Source organism: Mustela erminea, chromosome 7, assembly GCF_009829155.1.
Source record: "Mustela erminea isolate mMusErm1 chromosome 7, mMusErm1.Pri, whole genome shotgun sequence".
NCBI lineage: Eukaryota > Metazoa > Chordata > Mammalia > Carnivora > Mustelidae > Mustela > Mustela erminea.
Window position 1 is genome coordinate 121,186,489 of NC_045620.1, and position 12,498 is coordinate 121,198,986.

General features: G+C 51.4%; 1 protein-coding gene across 2 annotated transcripts in view; it reads left to right on the top strand.

The window, feature by feature from the left end:
• The first annotated feature begins 1,961 nt into the window (after positions 1 to 1,961).
• OTOF (otoferlin) overlaps positions 1,962 to 12,498 on the top strand; it is a 92,227-nt gene continuing 81,690 nt past the window's right edge. For both annotated transcript variants that reach the window (XM_032353088.1, XM_032353089.1), the window contains exon 1: positions 1,962 to 2,040. In XM_032353088.1, coding sequence (XP_032208979.1) covers positions 1,962 to 2,040 — 79 coding nt within the window. The remainder of the gene's footprint in view (positions 2,041 to 12,498) is intronic.

Sequence of the window (12,498 nt, forward strand, 5' to 3'; positions counted from 1 at the left end):
GGCACAGGCCTCTTGAAACTCACTCACCCCCTACAGGAGAGAACCACTGGAGAGCCTGGGGAGGAGATGGATCTCTTTTTCCTATCTCTTTTTCCTACTAGTCTTACAAATAAAGCTAGTTTTTTTTTTTTTAAGAGACATTAAACTTACCTGGTTTTTAAAATTTGGTGGATATTCTTTTGTATTCAATAAATACAATAGTCTGAAATACTCTTTGCTTCATTGTAGCTAGATAAAAGTGAGAAAGGAGAGCAGGAACTGAGGAAGGAAAGGGAGAGAAGGAAATAGAACATCAACAGAAAAAGAAAAAGCAGGCAATGTAACAAGGAATCATCTAGAAGGACTCTCCTGTGACATCCTGCAGGTCACTGGACTGTAGAATTCAAAGGGAGTTACCTCTTGTTAGCATGCCGTGAAACTCTGATGCTTCCCATTTTGAACTTTTAGGCTCTGTTCCCCTTATCCCGCCAACCTTCTATGGGTAGCCTGTTATACCCAGGATTCCATGCGAGGCTCTGGGACTGCAAAGATGCAGGGCACCAGGGTCTCCCTGTGGTGAGAATGAAGCAGTGAGATGAGAGGGGTGGGGAGGACCCCAACCCAGTCTGAGCAGAAGTGTGGGTGTAGAGGCACTTCCAGGATTGGGCATCAGTTGGGCTGAGGCCGGGCCAGAAGGCAGTGTGGAGTGAGCACTCCCTGCAGAGCAAACAGCCAGAGGAAGGGGTAGATGGCCTTGCGGAGGTTCTGGGTTCTGGAATCCTGGTCCCTGGGCTCCCTTTCATTATAAGCCTCTCCTGGGGTATGTTACTGGAAGAGACAGCCGTTCTTTTTCAGTTCTTGGAAATTTTGCCAGATATCCCTTCCCTGCGCCCCCCAAACCCGGCAGCTAACTGGACACAAATCTTGACAGTTCTGCTCCAGGGAGGCTCACCGGCCCAGCCTTCCCCATCCCCGCACCCAGGATGGGGTGAGGCTAGTGCCTTAAGCATCGCCCTTAGTAGAACATTGTCCTCTGACGCCTTCACATTGGGGCAGTTCCCATCATGCGGAGCCTGGCTCCTGAGTTCGGTCTTCTCAGATCCAGGGATCCCAAAGCAGGAGGTCAGGACCCCACCTCCGGGGGGTATAAGGTCCCCAAGAGCAGGTGGGAGAAGTAACATCTCCTTTTTCTCAGGGCTCCCTTTCTGACAGCAGCCACCAGACACAGCTTAAATGGTGTCTGGTGGATGCTGATTTTCCAGCGGGTGGGGGGGGGGTGGGATTTCTACATGGCGCAGTGGGACCCAGCCAGGCCTGACCCATCCAGGTTCCCTGAGCCTCACGGACACCAGCAGCCCCGATGGCCAGCTTGACTGGGGGCATGAATCCCCTCGAAACACCAGTGCAACAGGCCAGCCTCCTGTGCACACAGATGGTAGAGCTCCTTGCACTCACACTTAACACTCGTGTGCGAGCCCCTCTGCCCACTCCTGGCAGCTGCATTGGCCTAGCAGGGCACAGCAGAGCAGGGAGGAGAGGTAGGCAGGAGCGTCAGCCCCAGGGGGCCAGGAGAGGCTAGGCAGGGCTTTATCTAAGAGCAGGAGGCTGCTGAATAATGAATTTCCCACTCCGACTCTGCGCCTGCATTCCCAGGGCTGTACGCAGGGCACACCACACACACACACACACACACACACACACACAGGCACGCACACACACACACACCAATACACACTGGGCTGACAACTTGGAGGGGCGGGCACTGCCAGGGCTGTGAGGCTCTGTGAACCGCCGGAGGGAGCAGCTCTCTCGCTCGGTTGCCTGGGTCTCTGTGGGCAGCATCCGAGGGGGCGCAGGAGGCGGGAGCAGCAGAGCAGAGAGGGAGAGGAGGGAGGCGTGTGCGTGTGAGTCGAGCTCCGCCAGACTCACTCCTTCCCCAGCCGCTCCTGCCCGCCGGTGGTGTCCAGGCTCTACACGCCAGCATGGCTCTGTTTGTCCACCTCAAGACGGTCTCGGAGCTGCGGGGCAGGGGCGACAGGATCGCCAAAGTGACTTTCCGAGGTAGGGGGCCCCCTGTCTTAGAGGGACCCTAGCTCTGGGCTGATGGGGATACGGCAGAGGAGGGAGGATGGATGGGAAAAGTTCTAGCAGGGTTGGGGTGATGAGGCTTTCCATGGGCAGCCCTCTGCCCCTGGCCTGACTGGCCACTGTGATTTCCTGATGGTCAGCGTCCCCCGTGTCGCCCCGTCTGCGTCTGTGTCCGTCCCTCCCTGTGCTTGCCAACGTGCAGTGTGCCTGGTAGGGTGCAGAGTTCTCTGCCTGCAGGGGGTCCTGGGGAAGTAGAGGTAAAGACCGCCTCTCCAAGCTCAGGGGGACCCACAGCGAAGAGGCCCAGCCCCATAGAGCCTCTGTGGGCCCGTTCCTCCTCTCCCTCTCCCTCCAGAAGATCTCCTTGGGCTCAGGGTGGTGGTGGCCTCTGCAGACTGAAAGCCATAGCATGGCTCCCCAGAAACCAGGCAGCCAGGGGCTCTCTGGTTGAGGATACTATTGGCTTCTTGTGGATCTATTGGTGGGCAGGGATCCTGTGAGCCCCACTGGCCTCTCCTCTGTCAATTCTCTTCCTATCCTCCTCCCTTCCCATGCATCCAGCAGCCAGTTACTATGGTCTATGTGCCAAGCCTGGGGGCTGCGGGTGACCCAGGCTCTGTCCTTGAGGAGCCCACCTCCAGTGGGCAGACAAGTAGGACAGGTGTTTGATATGATGAGGACGGGGACAAAGGCAAGCCACAGAAGCAGCACCCGACTTGGGCTGGGGCAGAGTGGTCAAGGAAGGCTTCCTGGAGGAGGTAGCCCCTCAGCTGAAACCCAAGGGACTAGCAGGAAGGAGCAAGGTAAGGAGGTGAGGGCAGTGCTGGTGCCGGGGACGGAAGGCTGAAGGCTGAGAGAGGAACTGGAACGTGGAACGGAGTCGATAGAGGATCCATGAAGCCGGAGCCCAGAGTAAGCACAGAAGTGAAGGCAGGAGAGAGGCGGAACCAAGGATGCAAGGCTGCCTTTACCCTAAAGACAGTGGGCAACCCCCAAGGCTTTTAAGTAGAAATAAATAAGGCCGGGCTTTCTTGTGCTTACCACCCACCCGCCTTGGCTTCTGACGGGCCATAGCCCAGCCCTCTGGGCCGGGACACCTCTGATGTCCTTTCACCAAAGGCCAGGGCACTCCTCACTAGACACGGCCCTTCCTCCTGAGGAGGGAAGATGATGGGGGCTGGGGGAGGAGCCGAGAGAAGCCCGGCAGACCAGAGAGCAAAGTGAGCATCGGGCCCAGGCTGGGGGCATGTCCGCACCCGGGTTGCAAGGGAGAGGTGAGACCAGGGGCCATAGCCCCCGTGCCCACCTCGCCCCCCTCCCCCATCGGATGGGCTCTGGCAGGAGGCCCAGGTTGTGCACAGAATGGGCAGGGGTGCAGGGGATCGCAAGGTCCCTGCAGGCAAGTTGGGGAGGAAAGGGTGGGCAGGCTGCCTGTTGCTTCCCACACCAGCCCGAGGACGGCTTTGTCTGCAGCACTCTGGATCTGTGTGCCACCTGCTGGCTTTAGGAAAAGCGAGTATGTCCCTTCATCTGTGAAATGTGTCCCTGGGCTCCACAAACAGCACAGCACTCAGCTGCTTGGCTCCAGAGTGCTGTGTTCCTGCGGCCACGACCCGCCAGCCCCCCCGTGGCGGCAACCAGGCATTTGCAGGCAGAGACACCAGGGCCCAGAGGGAAAGAGACCCTTGTGGCGTCAGTGCAGGGGCTGGGGCACAGAACCTCACCCCCTTCCCTGGGTGCTCAATCCTGCAAGCCCCTTTTTCTCTTCCTGGTCAACCAGAGCATGCTATCTGATGTGCCCCCCCTTCTCCTTGGATCTCCTTTGATCCCTGGGCCTCTAGCCTCAACTGACCACACGGGAATCTGCTGGTTTGCACACTGGGCCTTCTGGACTGAGTGGGGAGATCCACTTCCAAGCGGTGCACCTGCAGCAGGTGGCCGCAGACAGAGCTAGGGGAAGGAGCTGGGCATCAGGAAGGGGCCGATGGCAAACATTTCCAGAAAGCATCCTTTCTAACAACCAGAGATGTCTCAGCCATTCCTCAGCAGCTGCCAGCACCTGACAACCAGAAACACCTCCAAAAGCCCAACATTAACAACACTTCAGAGGAAGCAACCCATTGCAGAATGTTCCACAGCACCTCCTGGCATACACAGCCTCAGTTGTCCAAGCAAACGGCCGCAGGGGGGAATCAGAAACTGATGAATAGTCAGAGGGAGAGGACGGCCCTGGGTTCCCCTAGTCCCGTGAGTGAAGCTCAGGGACAGGTTGGGTGCGGGGAGCCCTAGTGGGTTGGGACCTCTGGCTGTGACCCTGACAGACAGGATGAGCTGGTTGAAACATAGCTTGCCCTTCTGTGCTGTGCCCCCTGAGACTCTTAGGGGCTGTGGTGGAAAAAGTTCTAGATACGGCGTCAGAAGCTCTGGGTCCTACTGGGTTCTGGCTCTCACTTCCCCTCTCTAGTCCTCATCTTTAAAATGGCCACGTGGGTAACAAGCACGTCCCCGGGTTGCTTCAGTGAAGGAGTGGGCACTGGAGGAGGTTGACGGAAGGGCATTCAGATGATTGCTAGGTCTGCGAGGCACCCCTTTCCGGTGCTCCTGGGGGGCGGCTGCTGGCTCCCGAGCTATCTTCTCTCCAGCCCACCTTCCTCGGGGACAAAAGAGCACATCTGAGGGCTTCCTGACCTGTGCCAGGAGCGAGCAACTCAGGCCTGTCCTCTGCTCTGTAGGGACCCCCCGGCTAAGATGTTCCTCAGGAACCTGGGCCTGGAGCAGACTGCACCCCCCCGCCCCCAGAGCCCTGTTCCCATGGGGGCTGTGCCTTCACTTGTAACCTGATCCTGCCCTTATTCCTTCACTCTCTGTACGTGCGGATGTTTGTGGACAGGTCTAGGACCCTGAGGGTGAAGACACAGCCCCTGCTTGCAGGAGATACAGTCCACTGGGTCACACAGGAGACACCAGAAGCCCTGGCCCCCAGGCCACGTCATGCACGCAGACCCCAGAGCCCCAGAGCTTCCCGTGAACAAGAGGAGACCGTGGCCCTCATTGAACTGAGAGGCCTGCAGCCAGAATCAGGAGTGCGCTGTCAGGAAAGGAGCCATCTGGATGGCAGGTCACTACTCAAAGAGAAGCAGGACTCTCCTAGTGTTTGTCCTTTTTCAGCTGCTAACTTGGTTCTCAGCATCATTGAAAACTGGGGAACACAAGGTGGGAGAGCCTGTAAGTTCCTCTAGGCCAGCCTCTGTCCAGTGCTCAGCCCATCCACACCTGGGGAGAGAACCTGGGCTGCCCGTGAGTAGCGACAGGCTGTCTGGGGCCAGGCCCATGATCTCTCCGTACTCCGCATCCCCGAGCTTTCTTGCCACGATAGTGGGTTTGGGGCTTGGATGTGTGAGTTGGGTGTTGTCTGGGGGCTGGGTCTGATCTCCAAGTAATTCACTTGAACTGGTGATGGAACCAGTGGTAAAGGTCTGCTTTATCAAAGACTTCTCTCTCCTCCTCCTCCTCCCAGCCCACCCCACTGCATTCCCATAACCCTGAATTTCTTGTCATTCTCCCAAAGATACAAGCCCTGTATCTCTCCAGACCTTGAGACATTGATTTCTTTTGCCTGCAACAACCCCCACCCTCCATCTTGAGAACACGCATGAATTCTGTCCATCCTTCAAGGCCCAGCTCATATGTCACCTCCTCTGGGAAGCCTTCCCCCTCCTTTGCAGTGCTATGTGCTTACTCCTCCCACAGCTCAGCTAGGGCACTTGGTATTTTAGAAACCGCCACAGTTCTGGGGCCCCAGAGGGAAGCTGACCCCATTCTCTGGGAAATGCGGGGGAGCAGAAGCAAGTGGGGCCACGTGTGGCCCAAGCCCTTCGTAGAACACGCTCTTTCTGAGCACGGCTGCATACAACATGTGTACAGGGTGGAGTTTCATAGGCGAACCAGGGTCCCCTAATCGGATAGGGGAGCAGAGAAGAGTGGGACAAAATGGGGAAATGTCCGACTCAGAAGGGCCAAGGTGTGCTTCGGGTTGGGCCGTAAACTGCGGCCTGTTGGGGGGATGGCGGCTTCCTTCTTACGCCGGTGGAGACGCAGAAGGAGGGTCGAGGGAGGCTGCTGCGGGAGGCCAGGCCATTCTGGGTGAGGGGCTGACGGGACCAGAGGCCAGAGGAGGGAAATCCCAGTTGAGTGCCCTACCTAGGAAGCGCCAGGTTGGGCTGGAGCAGAGGCTGCAGGGAAGTTGAGGCAGGATGGGGGGGGGGGGGCAGTGAGGGCGATGAGCCAGAATCCATGGGGTCAGGTGAGAGAGTGCTGGGGGGAGGTGGGGTCCCGGCCTCGGCACGGGGGACAAGGTGTCCCCACTCATGGCTGTGGGGACCCCCCGGATTCCAAATTAGGTTTCTTCTCCCCATTAAAAAGGAGGAGCTCTCCCTCTTCATGAGAAATAAGACCTCTATCTCGAGGCTTCCTTGCCATCCCTGGTCCTGTACCACATCTCTCTGAGAGCTTGGGGGCTAGGTGTCACGCCCCACAAGGGGTGGGCATTGCCCCCAAGGAAGGGGACGAAGGGAGGGACCCTTAGGACAGACTCTGCCACCCACACTGGCTGTGAACCCAGCTCTGTGCGTCTGCTGTGCCTCCCACCTCCTCCACTGTACCCACCACACACTGGTCCCTCACCCCCTGGGAGTGAGGCTGGGGACAGAGCTTCTCTGTCCAAATCCCCAGGTGGTAAATGTCCCCCCTCCCACCCAGAGCAAGCCAGTGCAGACTCAGAGAGAAGGCAGAGCGCACTGGAAATTCCCCAGGCTTCTCCTGATCTGATGAGGGTGTTTTCATGATATGGAAGTAACTGTAAAATTGTGTCCTGCTACAAAGGCCCTCAGCAAAGATGCTTCTGGAGATGTGTTCCGGAATAGGCTTGCAAATAATTTCCCTGAATTGCGATGCCTTCCTTGGTTGTCTTACCCACCTTTACTCATAACATAAAAGCTACAGCCCTCCCACCTACACCCATGGCTGGGCCTAATCCCTTTTTTATTATTAACTCTCTATGATGGAAAGTCTCAAAGACATACACGAGTTGGGAGAGTGTTGCTTTGGCCCCCAAGCTTTCCCAGGACAGTCTTAACCCACTGAGCCACCCAGGCGCCCTTTCCCCGGGGCAGTCTTAACATCCGTCAACTCCTGGCCGGTCCTGTCCCATTTGTTCCCCTCCTCCTCCCATACCCCGAATTATTTGGAAGCAAAGCCCAAATGCCACACCATCTCATCTGAAAATATTCAGTACAGTACAGTACAAAGCTATAAAAGACAACGATTCAATTTTTTTTAAAACCCACATATTACATCACTCCTAAAAAATAACCCCTTCATACTACCAAATATTCAGTCAGTGATCAAATTTCTGCTTGTCTCATCGATGTCATAATTTTTTTCCTGGTCATTAAAAGCTACATTTTCATGTGTTTTGTGAACCAAGGATTTTATCCTTCATTTACTCCTTTCATTCATCCAGATCATAATATTCAGTGAGGGCCAGCCATGTGCCCTCATGTGTTATTTTAGGCATTGGTGTGACAGCAATAAATTAAAAAGACTTGGTCCTTGCCCTCAAGGGGAAGCCAGTCATTGCCCCAGTCACCACGAGCAGCACGAAGAATAGTCTGGAAAGGGAGGTGCAGGTGCAAGGCAGCATGAGGCAAGGGAAACCCACGCCGGCCAGGAGGTCTGGAAGCTGCCCTGAGAGGGCGCATCAGGACTCGCTCGTTAAAGATGGCAGAAGAGCCCTTGGGAAGGGAGGTGGGAGCAAACCAGCAGCACTGGTGTTGGCCAAAGTCAGCCGCCCGGAAGCCAACAGATGAAGCTGGGCGGTACGTGGGACCAGGGAAGAGATTTTACTGCAGGGGCATGGGGGATGGGCTGATATTTAAGCTGACTTCTTAGCTGGGACAAAACCTACAAAGGGCCTCATTCCAGGCAGAAGGGCTAACATCAGTACAGATGGAACAGCGTGGAGCTCAATCAAGGGTTTAGAGAGCAGGGAGTGCTTGCAGGGGATGGGGTGGGCATGCCCTGGAGGGGAGGCGGGCCCAAACACAGAGGGTTTGAACTTCTGCTTTTTAAGTGACTAGGAGTCTGATGCTTTTAGTAGGAGAATGGGCAGGGGACATCTGGTTTTGGAAAGGACACCCTGGATGTCAGGACTCCAGACCGGGAGCCCAGGGAGGAAGCTGGGGCAACCGTACAGGCCGAGGACTGTGTCTTAACGGGGAAGAGGTGGGTTTGGACAGAAGAGAGGACATCGGTTCAGAGAGGGGGTAGTGAGTCTGGAGTTGACAGTGAGCAAGAGGGCAGGACCAGAGTGTCACCTGGATGGGTGGTGAGGCCGCTGGTGGAGGAGGGGAGCGTGCCATGTGAGGAAGAGCACGTTTGGGGGTTGGGACACAGAAAGGACAGACTGGCCTGTCGGTCATTCTAGTGAAAATGTCCCCCAGGGTGATGCCAGAGATCTGGCTTGGTACAGTGAGTGCCCAGGGAGGTGGCTGGAGCCCCGTGGTTTGGAAGTCCAGGGGACACGTGAAGGTCTAGGAGAAGGTGAAATATGCCTGAGTCCTTAGAGGGCTGCTTTGGGGTCCAATGGAAAAGGCGATATATGTGAATGGCTCTACACGCTGTAGAGTGCTCTGTCAGTGTAAGGATTTGGCTGTGCATCTCAAGCACCTGCTGCAGACTTCTAGAGAGACCGGAGTGGAACAGACTGCAACTCTCAGGGACTCCATAGACTGGGGGATTTGCGGAGGTTGGCGGGGTGTGGGCAGAGCCTTGCTTGATCCTCCTTGGGATTCCTGCTGACGCCCCAAATTCTGCCAGCCATGAGATGATGGTGTGGAAACACCTGGAGCCACAAAGCAGGCTCCTCCAGGGCGGGCAGCAGGACCCCACAGTGCCTGGCACAGAGCAGCCCCGGGTAGAGATGATGCCTGAAGGAGCAGGGCCCACAGGTGCAGGGGAACAGAGGCAGTGAGGGGAGGGGCCACTCTGCAGCCCCCATCCGGGCAGCACGAGGCAGTGACTGCTCCTCGCACTGCCAGTTCCAGAAGGGTCTCCAGAGACAGAGAATACCATGTGATCAGTTCTACCTAAAGCCCTTGTCTTCTTCCTGCCTGGACTGATCCACCCTTGAGACAGTGGCTCAACAGTCTTTGTTCCTACTTATTTATTTATTTTTTTCCAAAGTCAAAGGGCTCAGTGGCTTAGTTGAAAGTCAGTTTCCACTCCCTGGCTTCCGCCCACCCCCCCGCCCCAAGCTAAGGTTTAAGATAAAATCAGGACTATAGTTTTAACAATATTTTACCCCATTAAGAATGTAAAAAATCACTTTCCCACCATACCTTATTATATGCCCAGTGCCTGGCTTAGAGCAGAGACTCTGTACAGCTTGTGGATCACTAGGACCACAGGTTCCTCTAATCTGTCACAGTAGTGGGGCCACCTGAGACCTGGCAGTTGATGAGTGTGTAGCGGGCACTGTCCTGGGCTCGAGGGGGAAACACCACGCTCTCTCTGCCTGTGCCTGGGTCTGAAAAATAGGAACTGGGGCCAACAGTTAGTTACATAGCAAAGTCAGAGTTTGAGTGAGCCCTTAGAAGGAAGTATAGGTTTAAGCTGAGCCAGAGAGATGGGGTTTATAATCCTTGCTCTGTCCCCTGCCTCGAGGATGAATCCCTGGCATAAGCTGAGTTTCTACTGTGCATGCTGGTATGTTGGCAGGACGGGGAACAGAGAGATAAATGAGTGAAGGTGGAAATTATATTTGAATGATATCTGTGGACAGTAAAGGGTTTGAAGTAGACGGATCCTCCATCTGGCTGAGAAATGGGGAAAAGAGAAGGGGCAACCTTCCCTTTGGGAGGCCCAGGGACTCTGCATAACCCAAGTCTGGCTCTGTGAGTCCCTGGTCATTTTCAGAGAGCACAATATTGAAGGAACATCACTGGTGGAAAGTGTTCTTACGGGAGATAATTACAAACAACTAGATGAGAAAATTGTTAGGGATATAGAACACGTGACACCACCATCAATTGCCTTGACCTAATTGCCATTTCAAGGACATTTCACTCCAAACTGAAAGATACCCATTCTTCTCAAATGCATATGGACTAGTCATCAAGATAGATTGTATAATGGGAGGTTAAACGTGTCTCAGTATATTTCAGATGACTGACATCCTCCAAAGTATGTTCTCTGACCCCACTGGGATTCACTTAGAAATTAGTAACAATAAGAGAGATCTTAAAAAGCTCCAAGTATTTGGAAATTTAACAGTATCCTTCTAAATAATCTGTGGTCAGCGAAGTAAACAAAAGAGAAATTATAGATCGTTTCCAGATGAATGATAATGAAAATACGACATGTCAACATTTACAGTGGTATATACCTACGGCAGGAAAGAAAAAAGTCTAAAAACAACCATCTAGGTTTCCGCCTTAAGGAGGTACTAAAAGAAGATCGAATTAAACCTAAGTCTTAAAAACATGCTAATTGAATAAGCCAGACACAAAAGACCATGTATCATATGAATCCATTTATACAAATTGCCTCGAACAAACAAACCCATGGAGATAGAAAGTAGACGATTTGTTGCCAGGGACTAGGACAATGGGGAATGACCGCTAATGAGTGTGGGCTTTCTTTTGGGGTGATACAATATTCTGGAATTAGATAGTGGTAAAGGTTGCACAACCTTGTAAGTGTACCAAAATCACTGAATGGTACACTTCAAGTGGGTAAATTATATGGTTTGCGAATTATATTTCAATAAATAGAAATAAATACAACCAAAAAATACTAAAACCAAGAGAATAAAAAAAGAAATAAGAAAGCCAACAAAGCTGAAAGTTGACTCTTTCAAAAAAAAATTAAAATATAGATAAACTGTAGCAAGAATGGCCAAGAAAAAAAATGTGAGAAAATGCAAATGACCAATATCAGGAATGGACAGAGGGATATCATTTCATTAAAAAGAAAATAAGAAAATACCATGAATAACCGTATCTCACTAAGTTTCTACAACTCAGATGAAGCAGACAAATCCCTTGAAAAACACTTTACCAAACTGATACTAAAAGAAATGGGAGATCTGAAGAGTCCAGGATCTATCAAAGACACGAAATTCAAAATAAAAATGATGATCATAATGATGGCAAACTGCTTTCCCATCAAGAAAACTTTAGGTCTCCACAGCTTCACGGGTGAAACATTTATTCAGAAATATTTATTTAGAAATATTTAGTCATCTCTTACATTATTTCTAGAAATAAATATTTCTAGAAAATATTTAAGGAAGAAATAATATTAGTATTACTCAAACTTTTAGAAAAACAGAAGAAGGAACACTTTATAGCTCATTATATGATACCAAACCCTGAAAAGAGCTTATGCAAAAAGAATATTAGAGCCAAATCCCTCACGAACAAAGTAGTAAAAATCCTTAACAAGATATTAGTTGAGTTATAATCCATGAAAGGGATAACACATTATGACAAGTAAATTTAATCCCAGGAATGCAAGGTTAGTTTAAAATTAGGAAATTAATCAAAGTATTTCACTATATTAATACACTACAAGAGAAAAACCACCAACAGATACAGAAAAGCTTTTGACAAAATCCAACACCTATTTGTGGTGAGAACACTCAGCAAAACGGGTAGGGGGGAATCTTCCTTAATCTCATAAAGAACTACTACAAAAGACATTGGGCTAACATCATACTTAATCCTGAAACAAAAAATATTTATACACAGAATATTACTCAATGATAAAAATTAAATGGATTACTGAACTATGCAACAACATGGGCGAATTACGAAAATATTACATGGACCAAAAGAAGCCAGACACAAAGAAGTACATTCCATATAACATCATTTATATAAAGTTTAAAACAGGCAAAACTAACCTTTGGTGATAGAAATCAGAGCAGTGGTTACTTATAAGGGGTAGAGACTGACTAAAGAGTGAGGGGTGAGGCACCATCTTAAGAAAATGGAGATGTCCTAAATCCCCATTATAGGGTGATTACACAGGTATGCTCAGTTATCAAAACCCACTGAGTTGTGCACTTAAAGGCTATGAATGTAAATTTTACCTTGTTAAAAAAAGAGCGAATCACACCTAAAATACCTAAAACTTGAAAAATATGTAGATGAGGAAGAAAATCGTTTCTGATTATATACTACTAAAAATAAGCTAACACAATGTGATTCACAGTAGAGAAGACCATTTTTATATTTGAGACGTAACTTAAATGTCAAAAGCAAGAATAGGACCCTTTAATGGAATAATAGCCCTTTTTTAATTGGGTGATGAATTATGTCCCAGGTGCACAAGCAACTACGATTTGCTCCGTTTTATGGATGAGGAAAC